Source organism: Lathyrus oleraceus, chromosome 1 (genome assembly GCF_024323335.1).
Source record: "Lathyrus oleraceus cultivar Zhongwan6 chromosome 1, CAAS_Psat_ZW6_1.0, whole genome shotgun sequence".
NCBI lineage: Eukaryota > Viridiplantae > Streptophyta > Magnoliopsida > Fabales > Fabaceae > Lathyrus > Lathyrus oleraceus.
In genome coordinates this window covers 53,709,702-53,736,894 of record NC_066579.1, presented here as the reverse complement: position 1 = coordinate 53,736,894, position 27,193 = coordinate 53,709,702, and the positions used below count along the sequence as shown (strand labels likewise).

The following is a 27,193-nucleotide window of genomic DNA, read 5'->3' as shown; positions in this document are numbered from 1 at the left end:
CATCTCAGCAGTAAATGTCCATAAATCCGACTTATAAATATGACTCTGATCAACGGAACCATTAATCACCATCCATCTGAATAATGCATCTAAAAGAATCACCCTCCCCTCACAGGTAAATTCTAATCAGGTCATCCTAAGGCGGATAATAGTCTCGACAATCAGGCAAAGATACTCAATGGGTTTGCCCTTTCGGGTGTGCCATTGTAGCTCTCCTGAGATCGTCTAAACCAAAGATCCGGGAAATTATCGGTCAATAGTTCAGATGAAGTGACACAACCAAAGTGGATACTCCACAAAGGAAGGGCACTATCAAATGAACCTCGTCCGACTTGTGGTATGTCACGTTGCAATAATATGCTGATAAAGCAAATGAGGAACGTGAGACCACACTAATCCTAGGTGTATACTCGGGCCTGGGTTTTAGCCCCACTCAGAACACCCACCCCAACACAAGAGGAACCACCTGCACAGAGGACGGCAACATGATAGTATGATGCATGTAAATATTTATGCAAATATATACACAGTCAGAATAATAAATGCAATAAATAACAGCACAAGCAACCTAAACTATCCTAGAGCGCTAGGAGAGACTCGCTTAGGGAAGATGGACCAGCACAGGTCAACATCTTGAATTTCCCCAGCAGAGTTGCCAGCTATCGCATCCGCGAAAAACAACCGGCGGGCTGAAACAAAAAACAATACAGAGCCGCCACCGTGCGTTATTTATCCCAAAGAAGGGAAAGGAAACGCTCAGAGTAAACCTGGAAAAAGCATGGTCTCGCGACCAAAGAGAATGGGATCGGGAGTCGGTTACGCAAGGGGAAGGTATTACCACCCCTCACGTCCGTCGTACTCGACGGGATCCACGCTCTAAAAGAAAGAACAGGTTGCTAAAACAAACATCACACACACACACTGAAGACAACACAGGTGGGAGAAGGGGGAAGAGGGCTCGCTAGGATATCGCATCTTATGCCTACGTATCTCGTCTGGAACGAGAATCAGAGCTGCCGTAGTTCGGCTCACGCACGCCAAATAAAACACACGCAAAAAGAGGCAAACATGGAACCCGAACGCCAATCGCTGGACTTACATCGGCTTCCGAACCAAACAAAAACAATCAGGATACGGGCAGCCAATCGCTGGTCTTACATCCATATCCCGACACTCAAAAAGAAACAAACAACAAGTTACTAAGGAGTCAGGCACTCGAGCCTAGCAACTGTCGAGCAAACACACACAAAAAAGAAAAAAAAGGTGCCCGGAGAGACCTCGCACGGTCTCCTGCCTACGTACCTCATCTGGTATGAGGATCAGGGCGACGTAGTTCCCCTGAACGGGAAAGAAATTCCAACCAGATACAAAGGGAGACACACTACTAGGGAGCTGGACTCGAGCCTAGATGTTATCATGCATCATTGCCCTATGTTATGGTTTCTATCTACTTGCACAACAGCAAGCTAATCCTAACCAGGAAAAAGCAAAGCATGCAACCATAAACAAAGCAAATCAAACATTCACAGTTAGCACACACTATATCCAGACAAGGTGGGCTCAATCAAGGGTTAAGTCGCAAAAGCAACACAACTGTGTCAGGTGAAATTAGCTCTTAACCCTGACATTGAGAGTCAGGGTGAAGCCAGATGAAAGGTGAGTGAAGATTAGACTTCACAGCTCTTATCCCTGGCCAGGGAGAGCTTCAGACAAAGGAGTGTGGGTTCAGAAAGTGGGAACCCTTCTACACTCATGACTCTGACTCAACTGTACAACTGTACATGGATCTTGGGTTAATGTCCCAATGCATCAACACAGTGGTGTGAGCAGAGGGACGACTCAACAAGAATAGCAGGGGATGGATTGCACATCCCTTGGGTTCTGCCAATTGCCTTAATCAAGGTCTTTTCCTGCTTGGGGACAAAAAATAAACAATCACAATCATTGCCTCTTAAGGAGGACTTCAGACAGGTGCCTGGAAAAGTAACAGGCCAGGTCTTCCAGACTACATGGAGACAAGAGAGTCTACCTCAATTGGTTTATACAACCAAGCAGCAGCACAAAGCAAGTTAAAAGATGAACTGTTAGCGACTAAAGTACCTGAAATCAATCTAATTCAGTCAGTATACCAATCACAGAGTCAAAACAGACAAGATAAGAATCAACAGACAATGTGCAATCAAACAATGCAATGTGCAAAGCACAATCAACTCAAGTGAGCCAAGCACAAGCTCAAAGCAAGTGAGCCAAGCATCCTACAAAACACACAAGTTAGTTCACAACAATTAACCAAATTCAATCAACTTGAATTAACATCCTCAAAGCATTTGCTTCTTCAACCTGAAAATCACATCCAAACGTGAGAAACAAGACCACTAGGACAAGCCTAGGGTCAAAAGGAGATGAAAAATTCAAAACAGCAAGTAAAAATTGATCAAAACCAAGATTTATCAAGCAAGAAGAGAATCCAATTGGTCTTACACCAAAACTATGCACCAAATCCATCTCATATACAAAACATGCCAAACTATGCACTTTGGAAACACATTGGAGCAAACAGAATGATCACAATCAAATCAATATCAAACCAGCTCAATAAATTCCACAAAAATTCAACCCTAAAAAGAACACATTCAATGAGCATCATATCAATTTTCATGCTATTTGGACAAGTGGAAGTAGGGAAATTAAAATCAGGAAGTCAAGTCATGCTTATACAAGCTCAAACAATGCCACAAATCATGTGTCAACTTTAGGCAAGTGTAAAACAGAAATGGCATAAGATAAATGAACCACACCAAAGCCAAAATGAAATTAAACATGTTAAGAATCAATCCACCAAATTTCAGCTTCATATGATAAGGCAATGGAATTTTACAAGTCATGTAAGTTGATCACTCAAGAAAAACCTAAAAATGACTAAGCAGCAAACAAAAATCCCAATCAAATAGGAAATGTATCAACAAACCCTACAAAAAATCATGGTTAAACCTAACATCTAGATGGAACCACATGCAAATATCCAGGGCAAAAGACATATCATAGGCATGGAAACAAAATTCATGAACATGGCATAACATAGTGTGACACACATTGTCACACTCAACTTGATCACATCATATCTCTCTAACCAGAAACTCAAAATTAGAAAACTATACACCAAAATCACCAGGAAAGAGTCAAGAATATGCATGTAAAATTTCACCCATTTTGGATAAGGCATCAAGATTTCATGATCAATATGGCAAAATATACACACAAATGACACATTCAAACTATCCCTAAGCATTTTATTTTTCCACACGTGCACAAAAATATTAAAAATCACCATAAAAAAATACACATCACAAGGAGAATGGTGAAAAAACTCTCATCAAATTTGGATCAAAAATGAATTAGATGCGAATTTTTGAAGATGCAAGATCAAAATGAAATGAAATTGAAAAAAGAAATGAAATAAAATGAAATTAATATGGATAATGGCAATTTGGTAATTATGCAACGGCCAGAGTAAAACACCGCGTTTTCATTAATGCAGTGGCAGCATGGGATTGGACAGAAGCAGCGGGAAACACCAAATTCAAAACGAAATGAAGCCACACGGATCAAACTACATTCTGGCATTGTTCTTGAGACATTCATACACATTCAACATTTCCAGAAATCACCAAGAACACATTTCAACCAAAATCATCGTGCCTTATATCAAAATGACCGTCATTCAACCTAGATCATGAAACTAACAAGCATTTGCCCTAACTCTAATCATGCTTCGCGGATCGATCAAAAGAAGTTTCCTAGGTCAAAGTTCAAATCGCGATATCTCATTCAAAACCTAACGAAAATCAAAACTACAAGCTGCATGCTACTCTATGAACTTAGATCTACACAAGCCATATCATGATTTTGAGAATCATTGAAATCAAGTTCTAACCTCTTGACGAAGCAGCTGTTGGAATCGCGCGTTTCAAGGTCCAAAATGCCAAAACAGATGCAGTTTGATGATGTAGGAAGTGAATGAAGTAGGTGTCTCAGCTCAATTATGCACCATACTGAAGAACTTTCAATTTGCCATGGATGATCAAGATGATGACCGTTCCAATTCTCCAATGCTTTGGCCTTGATTTTGTGAAACAGATCTTCTATAGGTCCTGCAGAAGAAGGATCAAGCAAGCATGCACACGATGGATGATGAATCTTGATGAAAAATGATGAAAAAGTGTGAAAAAGTTTTGAGAAAATTGAGAGAATTTTGGTGAAAAGTTTGTTAGATCTGAAATTGTGATTTGTTATTATGCTTTTCTGTTATGATTATCATTTTATACCACATGCTAATCCAAGAGTTAATCACAATTAGCAAAATTGGAGTGAATTAGCACAAATGCAATTTATGTGTAATGGCCAAAATATCCTTTTCATTATCAGTCAATGTAACAATACCAAACCAGTTCAAGCAAGTTCTAAATGATGTTTATGATGTGTTGCAATTGGTCTTGTATGCAAAAGCCATGTATTTCACAAAATCACCTTTTTTCCCACCAATTTTCAAAATGAATCACTTGAAAAATGACTTTTTGCTATGATGATTTTCAATGAAATGTGATGATGCATCATGAAAGTACATGTAAAATGTGGTTTGCTCAAAGAAAGATCACCCAATTTGACCATTCCATTCAAAAGTTATGCCACTTTGAATTTCAACATTTTCTGAAAATGATTTGATCATAACTTGCCAACCACACATGAGAAATTCATGTTCTTGGACTTTTTGGAAAGGTGAGAGCAAGATCTACAACTTTCATGTTGAACAAAATTTCATTTGAAGCATTTTTGGACACGTAATTTTGAGGAGAAAAACTTTCCATTTTTGGCAATTTTCAATTACAAGTCACTTTCTATTTTTGGAAAGTTTCCATCTGACTTTATTTTCTTCATTCTTGATATTTGAAATGTCAAATGAAACTTGTTTAGACATGAATGAAGTGTCTCTAACTCTCTCCCACCTTCAAATCTATCATTTTAGGCACAGTTGACCACAGTTGACTTTTCTGATTGATAGATGAATTTGGCTATGCACTGATCAAGTTGAGCCTCAAACTCCTGATGACATGGCTCAATGATGTAACCCTAGCTTCCATAAGCTCCATATAATCATGAAATGATCCCCATATCCATTGAAAACCTCATCTTCTTCACAAGCCCTGATTGGCCCAATACAACTGATTAGGGTTGACCAGAGGTCAAAACCCTAATCTCAAGGTATCTGATCAATCTCTTGATGATGACAAAACCATGATGATGATGATGTATCATTTCTACCAAGATGAAGCTCAACCCCCTTGAGAATCAAGAAACCCTAATTTGAATCACACACCCTCAGATGATTAGTGATCAATTCAGTCAATGAAACCCTCAGCTTGCATCTCAACCTCTTTTATTTTCTGATCAAGACTTAGGAGGATGACTTGCTCAATGTAGCCACATGATATGCAACATGCTAATGACTAATGACCTAAGAAATGCAATGCTCAAGCTAGCCCCAAGAGAGGAGGGCAAATTTTGAGGTGTTACACCAAGCTAGAAACTTCATAGTCTTCTTCAAAATCTTCCCCATGTATCAGATGACATGCTCTTTGAATGGCTCAAAATAAGGCATTAGACACAGGTTCCCAATAACATTTGCATCAAGGCCATGTAGCAGATGAATTCATGAAGATCTCAACACTTGCATCAGATGAAAGCTAAAATCTCAAGAATTTAGTTTCAGAAATGTTGGCATTGGCTAAGTCCAAAGCTCAGATTAAATCCAACAGTCCACACAAACATCTTTTAGGGTTTTTGTTGTTTATTAAGTATTTTAAGGTCCTAAGACCACAAGCTCAAACAAAATAATACAAACACACAAATATATACAAACAGAATATGTGGCTCAAGTGAGCAAAGGGAAAATGACTTCAAAATAAACAAGTTAAATGATATGTATAATGGTAAATGATAAATGGCTTGAATTTAAAGTGCATAAAGTAAATGACTTGAAATTAAAAGCAATTAATAATAAGAGTTAGTCAAATGTTAGTTGATTAAATGTTAGTGGTTTTTCTTTTTAATTGTTTAAGTCATTCTTTGGAGAACACTCAACCCTCTATTCACAAGCATGGATCCTTGAACCAAGACATCTTCCAAATGAAGGAAAAAAGGCCAAGTTTCCATACAATACCATGAAAGGGGGAGACTTACAATGTCACTTACTAGAATGTTATGCCTTTGTGTCAAAATTTAGCGCTATGTTAAGCAATCGTAATTGGACTTATGTAGAAGTCACAACTATCCGAGGTCGGGCAATAATTTTTTTGGTGTTAATGCATGCTAGAGATATGGTATAATGAACCATACTTCTAAAACATACCACACACAAAAATAAAATTATCAAAGGATGGACCTAATCTCATCCATACTTGTATTGGTTCATCTAACACAAAGTTATTGATGAACCAATTAGCCTTAGGATATTGAGATGTCATTGGCTAATGTAAGGGATGGGATAGAATGGGATTGAAGATGAAGAGGGAGGAGAAATGAGACAAACACAAATTGGTCATGGGAGGAATTTTATCAAATTAAAATTATTCATTCATTTTGGAAGATGAAATGTACATTTCATCAATCCCCTAAATCCAATGATTTTAATCCAACAAAAGTCAAATCGACCTTGACCAAGGCCCAAACACATAGTCAAACTTCACAAGTCAATAAAAATAGCTCAACATAATTTCTACACAATTAATCAATTAAAAATCAAAATTAAAATGCATTTAAATTAAATTATGTTTGATCAAAAACCTAAAACCTCTTCAAAACACCAAATAAATGATCAAGAGATTTATCCTAAGCGAACAAGGTCAAAGGACCTTAGTCAAAAAATTTCATTATTTTTGAAAAGTCAGAAGTATTTTTGAACAATTAAAAATATGCACAAAAACAATTAAATCATGAAAAATATTAATATTGACCCAAAAAATAATTTTAATTCAGAAAATGAAAGAGAAAAATATTTGAAATTTTTTGGTGAAAGTCCCATTTTTTTGGATCAATAATGAAATTAATATGAATTAATGAAAAATAAGCAAATAAAAGGAAAATTCAAAAATTCAAAAAAACGTCGACCATCTGATCTCCCTCATTAATTGAGGTGGCAGATCAGATGGTGATCGACGCGCTTTCCACATGCACTGCAGTCAAATGAGACACACACGTGGTTATCACAATCAACGCCCAAGATTAAAATATTTTAAAAGGATCATATGGTTGAGATGCTTCCAACACATCGCCGGAGCCAGAGCTCCGGTCTTCTTCTCCGGTGGATCTCACCAGACTGGTCCACCTTCAACCATCACCAAAATGAAAAAGCAAGACATGGTTTCAAAGAAAAAATGCTCAGAAGCTCGAATCTGGCCTCAATTTTGTCTAATTCCAAGTATATGAAAAGATACATGGAGTTGAATTTTGAGGATCATGAACTGAGTTTCTTCGATTTGACCTCAAAGCAACTCAATCTTATTACCTACATTGGTAGGACTTCAACAAACAAAAAATCAACAAGAATAATGGAGAATTAAGAGAGAGAATCGAAGAGAAGAAGTTTCTCAAAAATCACCTTCGAGTTGATCTAATTCCACTTGATCTTGATCTGGATTTGATTGCTTTCTCCTCCTCTTGCTTGCAGAAACTAAATGAGATGTAAAGGGAAGTGAATTTCTGGAGTTTGAACTTCCAAATAGAAGATAAAGTTCAAGCTCGATTTCAAGAGAAATCTCAGAAAAATCTATGGGAGTGAGGGTTTGAATTGGTCTAGCAAAGCTTGGGCAAGGTGTTGATGATGAATCTGAAGCCTTAAGCTTGAGTAAATAGGCAATGCACTTGATATTTGCACCACTTGAAAATTGGACAAATTTGGAAACCTTTTTACATGGGTGCATGGGAAATGGTTTGGGCCTTGAGAATGATGCAATCCACTTCCCATTCGTGTGTAAAGAGTACTGAATGCATCATGTGTAAGCATGCAAAAGAATTTGATCATTTGAAATCCAATCTTGCCAAAACACTTTCCATAATGAAGCCATGTGCAAGTCCCTCAATTTTAATCCAAATGAGATGATCTTAGATGTTTTGGAAAGGTGGGATCAAAGGGAACAACTTTCATGTTGAACACGTTTTCATTTGAAGCTTGGATCATGATGAATTTTGAGGTGAAAGTTTGGGAAATCAAACATATTTGAAAGTTTTCTAAGTCCCAAGTCAAATGTTCACTTCTTCCACCTTGAATAATGTTTTCTATGGACTTCAAATGAGAAAAGTTCCTTCATCAAAGTTGTATCTCTTTCAAACCTATTCAATTTTGTCCAAATTTGATCTCATTTGGATTTGGCATGAAGGAGTTATGCATTTTAGAAGTTGAGGAAAATCACTTGTTCAATGGTATTGGCCCAAAATGACCTATAATGTTTTCACTTGGCACATGCATTTGCAAGTTGAATTTTCACCTTCTCCAAACATAAAAGTTGAATTATACATATTGAATTTGATCATGCAATTATAATGACTTTCATCTCATAAAAATTGAGCAAGTTATGGTCTTGGGAAGTTGACCCCAAAAACTAGGGTTTAGACAAAATGAACTATAATCTTTCACCATAAAGAATGACTTTGAAAGCAAAATTATATCTAGAACTTAACATGAAAGTTGTTTGGAATGTAATTTAGAGTATCCTTTCTCTTGGAATCATTTTCATATGACAAAAATTGTAGGAGATAGGGTCTAGCGAACCCCAGTTTTGATTAGTTGACTTTCTCTGGTCAACCACCATGAACCAACTTGCTAGCTTGACATTCTCTTGACTTTTGGGACTCATGGAGGATCATATATGCATAATATGATGTAATTTGAAGTATCCCTTGAAATATTTGATCAATTGGTGAAGAAACTTGTTGAAGAAGTCACACAAGATACCCAGATGAATTAGGGTTTCCAAGGCATACCAACTCCAAACTCTTGATAATTTCTTGATCAAAATAAAAATTTGAAAATCATGGGGATCCATATATGATACTTAAAGGCATAGAAAATCATTTCTTGATTGAGCTTGATAGAGCATAAGTGAGCATGTGCACTACCTACAAAAGAGTTAAATTATACAATGACATATTTTTGGTATTTTGGTTAGTAAAAAAAAGAAAAATAAAGTATGATACAACCAAATGTGCTTGGTGACCTCTCCCAATGTGAACCCAATGAATGAGGGATGAGGAGGATGCCAAGTTGTGATCCCAATGCTAATGCATATGATGAGATAGTATGAGGGATCTTAGGGTCAAAATTGGGGTCTTACAATAACCTATTAACTGACGTGACTAAGAAAGGTTGCTTATGCAAAGTTCTTGCGTGTAACTAGTTATAATTTATTCTTAATTATTATTTTATCCTTTTTTTTCTCAATATTTTTATTCTAACGTATGCTTTTCAATATAGACATGCACATCATAGAATTTTAGAAGAGAGGTTTGCCACATGCACACATTATTATTTTCTTGCATCCATCCAAGAAATATCTAACGCCTTAAGATATTGACAAAATTATATCTGTTAAGATTCTCGGTCCTTTGAAACAACCAAAGTTGTATAGTCTTGTAAAGAACTACATGGTTCATGGGCCTTATGAGATGGAAAACCCAAAATGTTCATGCATGAAGGAAGGAAAGTGTACCAAGTATTTTCCAAAGAAGTTTCAATAATTAACAATAGTTGATCAAGATGGTTATCCAGTTTATAGAAGACGAGATAACGGCCAGACAATTGAGAAGAATGGAATCATGTTGAATAGTGGTCATGTTGTTCCCCATAACCCATATTTGTTTATGAAATTTTAAGCACACATCAACATGGAGTGGTGCAATCAAAGTACTTCAATAAAATATCTTTTCAAGTACATCAACATAGGTTCTGATAGAATATCATCAGTTATTTTTCCTAATGCAAATGGTGGTGAAGGAAATCTTGACGAAATCAAACAATACCATGATTGCATATATGTATCACCAACCGAGGGTTCTTGGAGAATATTTTCCTATTCTATTTATAATAGGAAACCGTCTGTTGAGAGATTATTTTTGACATGGAAGGAGAGAACTCGGTATACTTCAAAGATTTTGAACAAATTGAAAATGTTCTTCTTATGGCAAGTGTAACGGGATGCATGTTTACTTCTTGGTTTGTGGCTAACATGGATTATGATGAGGCAAAACAATTGACATATGGCCAATTTGTGTAAAAGTTTGTTTATGACAAGAAAAAAAAGATGTTGGAAACCTAGACAAAGAGGTTACACTATTGATCGCTTGATTTGGGTCCCTCCATCAACCGAAAAATTATATTATATGTGGATGTTGTTGACGGTTAAGAAAGGTCATAAAAGTTATGATGATCTCAAAACAATTGAGGGGTTTAAACATTCAACTTTTCGATAGGTGTGCTTTGCAATGGAGTTTTTACAAGATGATAAAGAGTTCATTGAGGCAATCAAGGAAGCTTACCAATGGGGTTCTGGTGTGTTTTTGCGCAAACTTTTTGTTACCATGTTGATATCAGCTTCAATGAATCGACCGGATCATTTATGGCGTATCATTTGAATATACTTATCAGATGGAATTATTTTTGAACAAAGATTATTATCAAGAAATCCCAGTAATATTAAATGTTAATGAATTTCATGTTTTATTCTTAACATATGATGTCTATTAAAGTAGTATTTTTCTTTTATTAAAGCCTTATCCATGTCTGAAGCAGAAAACCAAGAACTCACATTAATTCAAATTGAGAAACACCTACAGAAAAACAGAAGGACTTTGAAAGATTTTAAGCATATACCGTATCCGAATAGTTTTATGCTGGATTTTCTTAAAAATAGATTGATTTATGACAGCAATATGATATTTCAGCTTAGAAAATATTACACAAACAGTTGTTTCAATCTCTAACCGGTATTAATCTAAAAACCTTATATATATTTCTATTTCCATACTTCTATTTCAATCTCTAACCGGTATTAACCTAAAAACCTTATATATATTTCTATTTCCCTACTTCTGTTTGTAACCATATATTGCAATTTAGTTTTTTTAGTTACCATGTATTGCAATTTATACGTTTTAAATTACCATAATTTCTATTTATTGCCATGGAAATTTCAACTCAGTATGCTTACCATTATATATGCTTACTAATATATTGCTCTCAGTACCTATACTGCCATGCCGTGACCATTATGTACATGTTTACTACTATTATACTGCCATGCGAGGAACAATATCTATATTATATGCAGCAACTAATGCAATATTGCCATGCTGTTACCGAATATTTCAAACTTGAAAATATTGCTGCATTTCATCTATATTGCCAATATTTACATGCTGTTAAATAAATGCAATGTTCACGCTGTTTTATTTATAGTTATTCTTCTTTTATTTTGTGTTTCTTTTTTTTCTAGACGAAGAGCTAGGTATTTATAACAAAATCATGCACGCGGTGAAAGAAAAAAAGGGTGTGTTTTTTTATACGGTTATGGTGGAACTAGAAAGACTTTCATGTAGAACATACTTTCAACAACTCTACTTTCTAATCGTGACATTGTTTTGAATGTTGCTTCAAGTGGAATTGCAAGCCTACTATTATCTGGAGGGAGAACAACACATTCCAAATTCAAAATTTGAGTACCATGCATAGAATCATCAATTTGTAACATTGAGAAAAAATCAGACCTAAGAGGGTTGTTGCAAATAACAAATATGATCATTTGGGATGGGGCTCATATGACTAACAAATATTTCAGATATCCATATTGAAAATATTATTTACATCTCCATAATGTCTTTGTCTCCTTCTCAATCTTCTTGGTTATTCAAACTTATTCATAGACAATTCCCCATTATTGTTTCATTTGCAATGACGATAAACAAATCTAAAGAACAATCATTAGACTTTGTTAATTTATATTTGCTCATTAGACTTTGTTAATTTATATTTGCTCAAAGATATCTTCAGTCATGGTCAACTATATATGGCAATGTCAATAGTCAAGACCAAGGATGAGTTGAAGATCTTAATTCATAATAAAGACAAGAAAACTTTAGCTCTAATGTTATTTTCAAAGAATTTTTTTATAATATTGTCTAAGTCTTGATAAATATTTTGCTAATTAATATTTTTTTATGTTAGATGTTTACTATATCCTACTAATTGTACATGACTTTTTATTTAATGTTAGACTCTTCCTTCATATCATTTACTATTTCTTCGTGAATTTATCCATACATACGTACAGGTTTTCTACTAGTATATTAAAAAAGTTTTATATCATTAAATTTTGTAAAATTAAGAGACAGTTCAAAGTTATATAATAATTTAAATTTTTTTATTATAAAATATACTAGTTAAAAGTAATTTATATTTGTATTTAGTTTTTTATATCTTTTTTATATTTTTGGTTATAGTGTGTGAATTTTAATTAAATATTTATTTTAGAGAGTATATATACATTGAGGCTTTGAGGTAGCTAATCGTAATACTTTTACCTAATATGAGAATTAGGTCTTAAATTGATGAATTGTTATTATATTTTTATGCATTAATATTTCCTAACAACAATGATTATGTGAATGTCATTGTTGTGAGTTGGGGCCATTTTGCCAGAAACATCTATTTTCGCATTCTTTTTACAGGAAAAAAAGTCGTTAAGCATCAAAATCAGTTTATATTACTTTTATTTTTCATTCCCTACCTGACACTAATTGAATAATGGACATTTTTTTCTTTTTTGAAAATATGGCAAGGGGCCAATTTCATTGTTTACTAACTGCTGGAGTTCTATTGAAAGTGACCCAACACTTGTAAATTAATTTCACGGTTCATTAGTAGAACCAATTAAAATCATAGTAAAATTATAGATTGTTCCCACTCAGAAATTATTGATATAGGTATATTGAGATTATCACACTCTTAAATCTATAAAAAAAAAAAATGGTGTTTTAATAGAGTGTGTTTGAATGAATTATTTTAATGAATGATTATAATATTTTGAGAGATTTAAAAGGATTTGGAAAATTTTTATTGTTTGAATAAAAAAATATAAGAAGAATTCATAAGTTGATAGAAATTTATGAAGTATTTTATCTAAATTAAATTTAATGATTTTAAAATAACATTTAAAAATAAAGAATTTGAAATTTCTCAAATACCACGTATAATGTGAATATCAAATTGAATATTATTCATTTTAAATTCTATAAATTGGTTTCCATATTTTTTAAATTTTACAAATTGATCTTTAAATTTTTTTTTAAATTGCGAATTGATTCGTAATAATTTTCAAAATTTACAAATTAATCAACTAAATTTTTAAAAACTAATATTTGATTCCTATTTTTAAAATTTTAAATTTGGCCCACTTATATTAAAAAAGATGCTAAATATTTAACAATAAATAATTTAAATACATTATCCAAACAAAAAATTAAAAATGAATAAGTTATTATTTAAATTACTTAAAATTTTAGAATATTTAAAAATATTTAATTACTTCATACAAATTCAAACACACAGTATAAATGTTTTATTGACCTTTTCCTCAAGGGGAAATTACTATTTTTGATGTTACCTCCCCTCAATTATTTATACCCTACTTTCCATTATTATTGGTTTCATGAGAGTAATGCATGTGATGCTCATAATCGTCCATTATCCTCCTCAATTTTCAACCACAATATCAAGATACCACTTTGGATTCTGATGGAGATTGCCAATTTGTCGTTATTTTCAAGATTCTTTTGCAATATAAATAAAACTTTATGTGGAATCCTAAATACAAATATTTCATAATTTTGTGATTGAATCTATTGGAACCTCACTATTCAACTGATCTTATCCTTAGGAGATTTAAATTCTACTATAATTGCTGAAATTTCACATTTTTATAAAATCTTGTAGGTTTGAACTCACACCGGTATAATATAATGTTTATGTATAATTATTAATTGAGTTGGTTTTATGGAATTTTTTGCCTAATAAAAAAGTGCTATATCCTATTATATAACAAAAAGAAACTAATGAAATCATATATTTAATGTTCAATTGAGCTAAGTGAAGATTAAAATAAAAGGTGGTCCTGAAATATTTTCACGGGTTGAAAATGAAAGTGAAGGTAAGGGAGGTGCACACATGTTTTAAATGTGAGAGCTTCTTCTTTTTTTTCTTTCTTTTTTTTACAATAAATGTTTGAGCTTTTAGTATGGGTTGTTCCTCAAATTTAGAATACCCTGTCAAAAATAAGAAAGTAATATCTCAATAATTATTTGAATAATATTCTCATTACAGTTTTAGTGTAAATTATTAATAATTTTATTATTTTTTAATAAATGGGGGACCTAAATTTAAGAAAAAGAAATTAAAACTTAATAAAATTAAGAGTATATGTATAGAAATGGTGAATCACAAAGACAAATAAGTGCTCCAACAACAAAAATCGATGTAGTGTGTTGCATTTGTAGTCAAAAACCGAAATCGAAAAGTTTTAGGACCATACACATATCTAAGAGTTTAAATTTTTTTAAGGAACATGCAAGTATCCTGGTCTACCGTTCATAATTGACACAAATATAAAAGACAATTTCAATTTTATAAAATGATCGACCTATAGAATAATAAATGTATTTCTAAAGCGAGAAGAGAGACTATTATTAAGTCAGTTCTCTAATTCATTACATCTTTTGTATTCGTGAGAACTTATAAAATGATGAACTATTTTTTGTGGTGCATAACTGAGATCTTACTATAGATATTTATTGAATTTCTTGGGACCGTTTATCTATGTATAAGAAGTATACATAAGAAGGATGGATGTATGGCATTCAAAAAATCTAAGTGCCTTCAACTATGCATGTTTAGTAAACAATCTTGAAAGTTCATGACAAGTCTAGGAAATCTGATAACACGTCTTTTCAAAACTAAGTATTTTCTTATGTTTGATTTTTTTTATCGACTAATATATTGGACACAACCCCAGTTATGTGTGGTAAAGTATTTGGAGTTCAAAATTTATTCTACAAAGTGGTGGTATGATAGTACATCGTTGGTTATAAGCTCATGGTCAACCATCCAGTTAGTAGACAATCTAAAAATTTATGAGCTGATGGTTAACAATGGAAAATAATGGAATATTAAACTGATTCACACTTTTGTTGGAGGAGAAGCGAAAAAAGTTATTAAAACTCCCTTGTTTGAAGTTGTTAAGGTTGAAAAATTGTGTGGAAGTTTGAAAAGAATGACATATTTTAAGTTTGCAGCTTTTTTCGATACTCAATAAAAGATGCTATTGATACAATCCATAGGGTTCGTGAAAATTGGAAGCTCCTCTAGAAAATATAGAAACCTTCAGAGGTAAAAAAAAATTCTTTGGTGATTGTGTAGGAATTGTGTGCCAACGAAAAAGTGTTTGATAAATAAAGACGTTCAATTGTGTGGAAGTTTGAACAGAGTGACATATTTTAAGTTTGTAGTTTTTTTCAATACTACATAGAAGATGTTATTGATACAACCCATAAGGTTTGTGAAAATTGGCAGCTCCTCTAGAAAATATAGACACCTTTGAAGGTAAAAATTTTTTTCGTTGGTGATTGTCAGACTTATTCTATTGGAGGAATGGAAGATGATAAACACCTTTTCTTGTACTGACAAAAGAGTATCGAGTGATGGGAGTAGGTGGAATTATGACCTATTATACAACAGATGTCGAGCACCATTTTTTAAATAATATTTCTCTCTCTTTTGCAGGGAATAGATTAAGACCATCCAACAATATTCTCATCCATATTGTGGAGCATATGGAAGTTTAGAAACAATCATATTTGGAACCACATAAAAGACTAAACAGGGACAAACCCTAAGGATTTGACTTGTTGGCGAAGGCATGAGTCCTGAGAGTATGCTTTTATCAAGGTCTTGGGTTCGAATTTTGCTACGTGGTAACAATTCTTGTGTTGGATATATGCGCTTGTCATAGATAAAGGGAACAATTTGTGATAGTCCGAACAAAGTTATTTTCTCTTATTACTGAAGTTCATTCAGAGAAGGCTTTAGGCTATAATCAGCTAGTGTTGTAGTCTCGAAAGCAAGTATGCAAATTATCATATCCATAGGGACTTGTTATATTTTAAAGATCGTTCAACAATTTATATAATTCTAAGAAAAAAGTTGTTTAGAGTTTTTTGTTTGCGGAAATGAAATGACATAAAATAAATTGAGACTTTGGTGTTAACAGTGAGAAAACTTGTTGGGGTTAGATTTCATCATCCTTATCCTCATGTATAACCACTAGTCAGTAATATGCTATTCTATCCAACTATTAATATTCTAACTTGTTGCTCTCATCGTAACTCATCTCTGAGTTAACAGTATGAGATCAGTTGTATTACCTAATAGATGATCTCTCAACCTATTAACCAATACAATAACATTAAATTTCAACAATGAATTCATATATGAATGCGCCTTTTAACCAATACCGTTAATCGTGTAAATATTAAACATAACCTTATCTATATGCATTAGCATCTAATATATGGAGACTTTGATATAGTAATGACCATCACCTTTTGTATGTCAAGTCATACCATAGGAACATGTTTTAGGTAGCTAACCCAAAAAAAGCATTAAGAACGAAAAATCATCAATATAAAAATGTTAAGTAGAATTATATAAAACACCATTACTAGAATTAGTAAATGAGTATAATGATGACTAAACTTAACCCCAAATAAAGAGAATTAACTATGCTTACCCATTGTAGCTTTACAATTAAATCATAAAAGAAAGAGTGTGAGTAATATCTTCAACTATTCCTCTAGCAGTGCTTCCGCCTTCAATCTTCCTCTCCTTAATATCTCCTATTGAGATTTAAAGGTAACATACTTTCTTCCATATTACCTTGAATCTACTGAAAAACTCCCTTTGAACTGAAAATGGCACCTCTGTTTATAGGTTTGAAAAATGTATGCTCGCTAGGTGCACCACCCATCTTGGTCGTTTGTGCTTGCTAAGCGTGCCTATGGTCTTGGTTTAGTGAATGCTACTTATAGGAAAGTGTCTTGGTAAGGTCTTTGTGTGTTGCTTGGTGGGTTTTCATACCTTTTTACCAGTTTTTGATTAATTTTCACTTTAAAAGTCCAACTTGTATTTTATCACTTTTGATTGATAAATCATGGATTTTTTCTATTGATTATTTTTAAAATAAGTTAATAAGTGTCTATGTATTTTACATAATTTTGACACTTGTCAACTTTCCCGAACTTATCTTTTTGTTTATTCTTAAACAAAATTCATTTAAATGGTTTAGAAATTTTGAAATGCATGTTTCATCAAAGGTTGAATTACTAGATAAAGAATTGTTGAACAACCTTTGTCTATGACATGATATTCTTTCTAATGCAAGTTCATGATCAACATCATAAATATCCACAAACCATAATATAAAGATAAATTACTTGCTTGACTAAAGTAAGATTTTGAAACTTGTCTCTTTCAATAGTCAATTATTTGATCCTAATTATGATCTCACTTAGTATCTCTCGATGTTTAGTGTTTCCCTCATAATTGGATATTGAACGAACTATAGAAACATTTTACATTGTATCTAAGTAATATCACAAGATACATTATCAGTCATGGATTACTAAGGTGTTTCTTTTGGTTGTAACGTGATTGGGCTTACAAAAAATATTGGTTTTTATTTGGATTCAAAAAGTCTAAAGATAAGACAGAAATGACTTATTGGTAAATCTTTATTTTTTAAAAAGTCTCTTTCATTTATTCCATTCTTTACGACCATTTCTCTTTTGGTGATTTTCTTTTGTATGCTTTTACATTTGATTTCTTTTTCCTTTTTTATGTCAATAGCATATTCTTTTCTTTTCTCTTCATCATTACTACATGATTTTATTTTTCAGAATATTTTATTTTCTCCCCAACTTTGTTTTTTGAAATACCCTTGAATTTTTAAGTGTTCTCCTATCTTTAATACAAGGCGGTAAACATTGTTTTTCTTTTAAAAATTAGCTAAGGATTGTAACGTTAAAAGAACAAAAAAAATCATTTCAGGTTCAAAAGGATTATCAAAGGATCACACCCTCATAAGGTAGGCTTTTTGGTCAAACAATTTTTCACTCAAAATCAAACAATATCCTAATCATATGTATGACTTCAAATATATCAGGTAATAGAAAAAATGATGCAAAATCTACATATTTAACATGCATGTCCACTCTCATTATTTATGTAAAACATGAGGTTGCACACATATTACTTTGGTATGCTTATAATTCTTGACTTACATTAACATATTTTCACTAGACAAAAGTAAAATCAAATTTTTTGGAAGCAACTAGTTCATGGTCATGCTATAACTCACAGATAATCAAAACATTAATCATCAATGAATACTTTTAAAGAATAAAATATTTTTTATCATTGGTTCTTGACCTTTGTTATTAACGTAGCTTTTGTGATTCCACTGCATTTTGGCTTTTCATATCATCAAATGAACCATTTGTAGACAAACCTCTTTAAAACAATTTGTTTTCAAAAAAATTCAAATTGAACAAGTACTTATTCATGAAAACAATTTAAATTTCATAGGTATATGGTTTACCTTTGATCATTCTTGCATTGCACCCGTGTAGAAAATATTTTTTTGTCCTCAGGCATTAAACAAGGAATGGGTTTTCAGAGATCCTTGCTTAGTCCTAGAATTTTCGCTTAGCCCAAATTGCAGGAAAGCGCGATATGCGCACAGAGAGCTCGACCAACGAGCCTTTTGCATCAGTATTCCATCTGATGTACTAGTTCAAGTTTTATCTCAAAAACACGCCATAATGCAAGGAAAAAATGTTCTAACAACAAAATACTCAAATATTTTTGGAAACTTGGGCGTGCTCATGAATTTGATACAAAATAAACAATACACTCAAGTTCATTATGCATGGCGATTGTTAGTAACACAAATACATAAAAATAATGAAAATTGTTCAACAAGCAAATAAAGTAAAGCAAAAAAACTTAACATTTATGCGGGAAAAATGTAGCACCCATAGGGATTGGTTGTGTTTTAAAAATCATTCAACAGTTTCTAGGATTTCAAGAAAAGGGTTGTTTAGAGTTATTTGTTTGTGAACATGAAATGACAGAAAATAAATTTAGATTTTGATGTTAACAGTGAGAAAACTTGTTAGGGTTGGATTTCATCATCTTTATCCTCATGTACAACAACCGATTAGTAATATACTTTTCTACTCAAATATTAATATTTCCACATGTTGCTCTCATCGCAATATTTCCTAATGGACGATCTCTCAGCCTATTAACCAATAAAATAACATTAAATTTCATAGTGAATGCAAATATTAATGCGCTCTTTCACTAATATCGTTATTCATATGAATATTAAATCTAACTTTATCTCTAGGCATTAGCATCCAATTGATGGAGACATGGATCTAGTAATGACCAACACCCTTTGTATGTCAAATCATACCATGAGAACATGTTTTAGGTAACTAATCTAAAACAAATATTAAGAGCGAAGAATCATTTAAGCTTAAGTAGAATTACATAAAATATCATGACTATAATTAATACGTGAGTATAATGATGACTACTTATAACCCTCCAACAAAAGAGAATTATCTACACTTAATCATTGTAGCTTTACAATTACATTCTAAAAGAAAGAGTGTGAACAATATCTGCAACGATTCCTCGAGCAGTGCTTATGCCTTCAATTTTCCTCTCCTTGTTCTCTTCTATTGAGATTTATGGTGAACCTACTTTCTTTCTGCGTTACCTAACTCCATCAAAATCTCCCTTTGAACTGGAAATGACACCCCTATTTATAGGCTTGGGAAAGATATGCTCGCTAGGCGCATCGCTCATCTTTTCCTAACGCACCTACTTTCTTTCTTGTTAAGCAATATCAACTCACCTCAAATTGTCATAGTCGTCCTATCTCACTAAATGCACCGCCCATCTTCGACTAGCGCACAAACTTTTCCTTCACCTAAAAGTAACTTAGTCTTGAAGTCATGAATTGCCTTTGCACGTTAGGCCCACATGTGCATTAGGCTTAGTGAGACTGATTACTTAACTTTGAAGTTACTTAGCCGTGAAGTCTTATTGACCGCCTATACTCGCCAAGCGCACATATGATCTTGCCTTAGCGAGCCGTACTTGTAGAAACGTTTCTTGGCAAGGTCTTTGTGTGTTGCTCAGCGGTTTTTCAATCCTTTTTATCTGTTTTTGGTTAATGTGCAGTTAAAAAACTTAAAGAAGTGTTTTTTTTATCACTTTTCATTAATAAATTAAGAATTTTTCTATTGATTACTTGTAAAATAAATCAATAAGTGACTACGTATTTTAAGTAATTTTTACAATCTGTCACTAAATAGGTGCATGAACTCCACCTTGATGAAATAGACTTTGAGTTAGATTCTAAAAGCGTATCGAATAGTGTGAACAGTCGACATCTTAATTTTTTTAGAGTTTGGTGATATTATTGAAAGACAAAGTCGCTTATGATTTACTACATCTAACACCATTTTTGATTAGTTTTCACAATTTTATTGATATATAGATATGTATTATGTAGTTTCATATTAATGAACACTTTTTCTATTAAAAAAATAATTAATATAACTTTAAAATTAAAAAAAGACACTTAAATTATAAATAAAATATTTTGTTTTCTAAAAACCAGCAATTAAAATGAAATGAGTGGATACCATTTAGTGTAAAAAATAAAAAGTTTCACCTATTGCATAGTCTTAATTGTAAATTTATCTTTGGTGTAAGGAACAGGAAGGGCAAGTGTGGAGAGGCATATAGCTTATTTAAGCAACTATAACACATCTCCCATTGAGTACTTTTTTCCTTCCTTTCTTTCTCTCTCACACATTTTTCTTCTCCATTCTACCACATGGCTAATTCAGAAGCAATAATGAAACAAGGTGAGTTCTGTTGTTTGTTATTAATGAATTATATAATATATACATGCAAATTTGAATGATTAATATTTTTGAGGTGGTGTTTTTATGGTAGAAGAAGTTAAAGAAGATGAACGTGAAGTCCAGAGAAGTTACTGGAAAGAACATTGTGCAGATTTGTCAGTTGAGTCAATGATGCTCGATTCTAACGCATCTCATCTCGACAAAGAAGAGAGACCAGAAGTATGTAAAACTAATTCTTAATCCTATAAATAACTAACTCTATAATAATATTTCATATTTTCGTTTCTATTTTCAATATACTTTATTTATATAAACTTTAATTGCTACATGTGGTTGGTGTAAAATAATTTAAACTTTACGTGTATGGTGTATAGATATTAATCAGATAATTAAGAGGTTAAACAGATACATGGAAGCATGGTTATCTTAAGTTTTTAGGAACAGTGTAAATAGATTGTAATTTAAATGTGATAAAATAAATAGAAATCATATTTTATAAAGTTTAATTATGACAAATATTTATGAGACCTTTACATATTAATTCTATTAAATTTTAGATTCTGTACTTTGCACTATGAAAGAATATAAATTAAATGTAGTATTATGTTATGTAAATATATGATGTTTGATCAGGATAGTCCAATAGAGTGGATTTATTGTACCAGTCAAAGAATCTAATTAAAATTTGGACTCAAATTTTAGAATCTAAACCTATATTTTGTTATAGAGAATTTTACCTTGCAGCTTTAAATATTTGAAGAAAATTAATTTTTCTAGATATTTAGCATGAATATGCTTTAAAAATAATTGATTTATAGATACATGAGTAGTTTTTTTCATATTTTCATACAAAATTAAACCATTGAAAAAAAAATAGTAAATAATGTTTTTTTTTATTTGTGGGAGATATATTTTACCTTCATTATATTTTTTATCAAGTGATTGAAATTTCATTTTTTTTAAAAATGAGTTTGTATCTAAATTTTATAGTCTAATAACTGAGTTGACTTAAATGTAAATATATTTAATATAAATATGTGGTATAAAACATAGTTAAAAGATAAAGATACAATTAATTTTTGTATTTTTCATGTAATTGTGAAGAAAGTTTTACAAAAAAATAATACAGAATAATGGTGTGGCTTTTTCATTTTGTGCATGTTTTTAACTCCACGTAATTAATTGTAAAATATATAGTTTAGAAAATATAGATGCAGTTTTATTTTATTTAAGAGGTTTATTCTTTTATCACCCTCCTTTTGGGGGGCCAAGGGAGTGTCGGCTGACCCCAATAATTTCCTTTTGTGTTGTTAATTATTAGAATCTTAATTCTGTCCCCACTTTAATAATATCTTTTCCACTAGTTTTGTAAATAAAAATTTAAAATATTTTTAATATCTTTTCCACTAATCTTGTAAATAAAAATTTAAAATATTTTTAAAATAATTTAAGAACATGTTAACCAGTGCAGGCACTAGTTAAGAATTCAAAATAAAAAATACACATAATATTTTTTTTTAAATTAATTATTTATATTTTCAATGTATTGAATATATATATATATATATATATATATATATATATATATATATATATATAATATTTTTTTAATCTTTTAAATAATACTCAACTTACCATTTTAATTTCTTAACCAATATTCCGGAGACACTCGTTAACATTTCCCATAATTTAATTAATAACTTTTCCTTTCTATTTTAACTCACTCTTAAAAATATTTTTTATTTTAAATTCTAAAATCTTTAATTTTCATCTCATTATTTTACACTGATAAATAATTATTTTTATACCATTCATTATATAAGAAGTGATGAAATATCTTTAATAGCAAAACTATAAATATAATCATTCATGAATAAAGTAAAAATAGATACTAAAATTGTAAGTAAGACTTTAAAATATAAAGAGAGTAAATAATTCAATATACATTTTTCTTCTGTTAGTTGAAATTTCAGAATCTGCCCCTACTCCTCTTATTATTATTAAATTATTTTTCAATATTTGTCATGAATAACTTTAAGATACTTTCTTATTCCACACATGTTGTCTCTCTGATTGTCTTTTTCTTGAACATAATAAAAAGTTCTATTATTCACAAATATATATATATATATATATATATATATATATATATATATATATATATATATATATATATATATATATATATATATAAAGTAAAATATGATATACACATATTTTGTTAATTTATTTAGTCAGTGTACATTTTCTATTACTAATTTTTTTAACTATATAGGTACTGTCACTATTACCAGCATATGAAGGAAAATCAGTTTTAGAGCTTGGAGCAGGTATTGGAAGATTTACATCTGAATTGGCTCAGAAAGCTGGACAATTGCTTGCTGTGGACTTCATTGAAACTGCAATAAAGAAGGTAAATCTCTTAATTAATAATTTACCACTCAAGTTAATTATACTTGTTAATATGTAATCGATATACTCATATTTAATTATTTAATTATTCGACTATATATCTTTGTGCTTATATATAAATATTTATGTTTGATATTTGCAAAAATTCAAATAAAAATAAAATTGATTATACTTAAATTTATTTCCTTTAATATCTTATAATTATTTACAGAATGAAAATACTAATGGACACCACAAGAATGTGAAGTTCATGTGTGCTGATGTGACATCTCCAAACTTGCATATTTCTGAACGATCGGTTGATTTAATATTCTCAAATTGGTTACTCATGTATCTTTCAGATCAAGAGGTGAGTTCATTTTTGTTTTTCTATATTAAAACATATAATTTTTCAATTTGAATTAGAAGAAATTAAAATACTCTGCAATCAACACTTTCCAATTATTTGATTAAGATCAAATGGTTGAAATTTCAAATTTATATTTAAAATTTAATTTGATAAAATTAAAATATATACCGTCTTTGATTTAAGATTTGTAAATTTCTGTCGATGAATTAATTTCAGGTTAAAAATTTAGCTGAAAGAATGGTGAAATGGTTAAAAGTTGATGGATATATATTCTTTAGAGAATCTTGTTTCCACAGATCTGGAGATTCAAAGAGAAAATACAATCCAACTCACTATAGGGAACCAAGATTTTACACTAAGGTTTGTTCTAAGTGTAATTGTTCATATTATAGAAAAGTTTGATTTTAATTATTATCCTTCTCCATTTTATGTAGGTATTTAAAGAGTGTCAAATAAGTGATGAAAATGGGAATTCCTTTGAACTTTCACTTGTTGGTTGCAAATGCATTGGAGCCTATGTTAGACATAAGAAGAATCAAAATCAGGTGATATGAAAGTTTCTTTGAAAGAAACCTGTTATATAATATATTATTTCTTCATGCAATATATAGGATTTAGATCGTATTTAGGGTGCGTAAGGCGAATTACTGCACAGAACTTAAAATTTAATAAATTAAAATTTTTTATAAATTTGAATTATAATTAAAAAAGGTCTTGTAAAATATTTATCATTATTAAATCATAGTAAAATCCGCCATGATTAATTTTATATAAAGCCGTGTAATGATATATGATTAATTAATTAGTTAACTGGTAATTTTTGTGATGCAGATTTGTTGGATATGGCAAAAAGTTAAATCTCAAGATGATAGAGGATTTCAAAGATTCTTAGATAGTGTTGAGTATAATCATAAGGATATCTTACTCTATCAACATGTTTATGGTCAAGGCTTTGTTAGCACTGGAGGACTTGGTAAGAGTGTTCTAAGCTTAATGTCAAAGATGCAATTTCATATTTTCTAACGTAAAAAGTGCTTATTATTTGAGCAGAAACAACTAGAGAAATTGTGGCAAAGTTAGACCTAAAGCCAGGTCAAAAAGTACTAGATGTTGGTTGTGGCATTGGAGGAGGTGCTTTTTACATGGCTGAAAATTTTGATGTTGAGGTTGTTGCCATTGACCTATCCATAAACATGATTTCTCTAGCTATTGAGCGCGCCATCGGACTCAACTACGCAGTAGAATTCGAATGCGTTGATTGCACTAAAAAAACATATCCTGAAAACACATTCGATGTAATTTACACTCGCGATACTCTCTTACACATCAAAGTAAGGAAGATTTTTATTTGATATATTTCAAAAAATATTTTTTTTTTGTAAAATTTAATTGTGAAAAATATTTTATGTATTTTATATAGGATAAACCAACATTGTTTAGATCATTTTATAAATGGTTGAAGCCTGGAGGTACACTTTTAATTAGTGACTATTGTAAGAGTGTTGGAAGTCTTTCATTGGAATATGCAAATTACATCAAAAAGAGAGGATATTATATCCATGACATGAATGCATATTATAAGGTATGATAGTATATTGAGTTTGATATTAAATCATTTAAAAATTAATTTTTTTAATTTTTTAAAATTTTTTCCATGATAGATGCTTGAGAATGCTGGATTTGATGATGTCATTGCTGAGGATCAAACCAATTTGGTTTGTAACACAATGAATTATTTTTTTTGAATTTTACAGTTTATTTTCTTTGTGTTGTTCTAACAAATATTTTTTGTTTCAGTTCTTGAAAACTCTAGAAATGGAGTTAAATGGCCTTGAGAATAATAGAGTTGATTTCATTGATGATTTCTCAGAGGTGAACTTGTTATAATATACTTTGGACATGAATATTTTGAGCTCATTTTCTGTTTTATATATGATAATTAACTCGAATGTAAAGTTGTTTTTGGTTTTAAAGCATTTCTTAATTATTGAAATCTTTATATTTAGGATGATTACAATGAAATTGTTGAAAGATGGAAGGCCAAGCAGATGAGAGGTGTAGCTGGTGAGCAGATATGGGGCTTGTTCATTGCTAAGAAAATATGATGTTTATTTTTCTTATGTAATGTTTATTTCATGTCGTGTAATGAATGAATATGTTTGGTTGAGTGTGAAAAACTTTCTACTAATAATTGTTGAGCTTTTGGATTGGATAGCTTATGCATCCTCTTCTATATGGAAAGTAAATGTGATATTCAATAATTTTATATAGCTCATGTTCTAAAAAAATCGATTTATTTTAAATAACCATATTTTAAATAAAAAAAATTAAAATAACCATATTTTCAAAATAATATTAAACTAATCATATTTCAAACAAAAAATATCGTTAGCAAGAGAAGTAATCAGACTCAATGACACATGCACACATATTTTATACAGAGACACCAGCATGCATGGCGCATGCATATACATGCATGCATCCTCTAGGAGCATGTGTCAGAGGTAGTGGCTATTGTGCTATCATGTATTTTTTTTTAAAATAAAATAATAATAATAAATAAAATGTTAAAAATATATATAATATTATTCCATCAAATAGAATTACACAACGATCAGATAGAAATTTAATAACCCGCTCGATCTTAACGTCCACCAGTTCTACACTCAGACGCATTCACTTGCCTTCGAAGTCTCCCACGATTTCCCTGAGGTTTTTGGAGTCTCCTAGTATTCACCTAAGCCAAAGGTTGTTGGTGTGAAGTTCTGGGAATATTAATGTCATATAAAAAATCTTCGATCACATCTCCATAGTAGTTGACGCTGCCGTAATGGAGTTCGGCGTCCATGTTGTCGTAGTTTGGTCGTGTTAGTTGGGTTACGTGTTGACGGGCTGGTTGGGGTTGGTTAAATTGGGATATTGAATTGTTTTGAAAACGAAACAATAATTCTTGTGGTGTTTGAAATACATGTGGTGGTTGGGTGGTTGGGTGCTTTGGTGATGTGATGTTTGGGTGCTTTGGTGGTGTGATGTTTGGGTGTACATTGATTGGAGGCTATGGTGGAAATTGGTGAAATCATATGCATCATCGGGGATATAGTAAGATGTGGTGACAGCATATGGTTGTTGGTGGTATGTTTCATGCTCTTGGTTTTGTGTTTGGGTGTGTGACATGAATTGGTTGTGGGGTTAGGTGTTTGTGGGTTTGTAATCATGTTCGATTGGTGGTTGAGTGTATCTAGTATGGTGATATTGTGAGGTTGGTCTTTGGGTTTAGGTGGATTGACATTTTTGTTGGGTTTGGTAATGGTGTGAGGTAGGTTGTTGGGC

General features: G+C 31.5%; 1 protein-coding gene across 2 annotated transcripts; it reads left to right on the top strand.

The window, feature by feature from the left end:
* Positions 1 to 20,936: 20,936 nt before the first annotated feature.
* On the top strand, positions 20,937 to 26,133 carry LOC127104947 (phosphoethanolamine N-methyltransferase). Of its 2 annotated transcripts, none has more exons than XM_051042179.1 (12): positions 20,937 to 21,102; positions 21,197 to 21,321; positions 23,378 to 23,515; positions 23,726 to 23,863; positions 24,080 to 24,223; positions 24,298 to 24,408; positions 24,695 to 24,836; positions 24,914 to 25,194; positions 25,284 to 25,445; positions 25,525 to 25,578; positions 25,661 to 25,735; positions 25,870 to 26,133. In XM_051042179.1, exons 1-12 carry the CDS (start codon positions 21,072 to 21,074, stop codon positions 25,966 to 25,968), a joined length of 1,500 nt encoding a protein of 499 aa, XP_050898136.1. In that variant the 5' UTR covers positions 20,937 to 21,071; the 3' UTR covers positions 25,969 to 26,133. The 2 variants fall into 2 exon arrangements, with proteins under 2 accessions (XP_050898136.1, XP_050898067.1); XM_051042110.1 differs by having other exon boundaries at positions 20,947 to 21,102; positions 21,194 to 21,321.
* Positions 26,134 to 27,193: the final 1,060 nt, after the last annotated feature.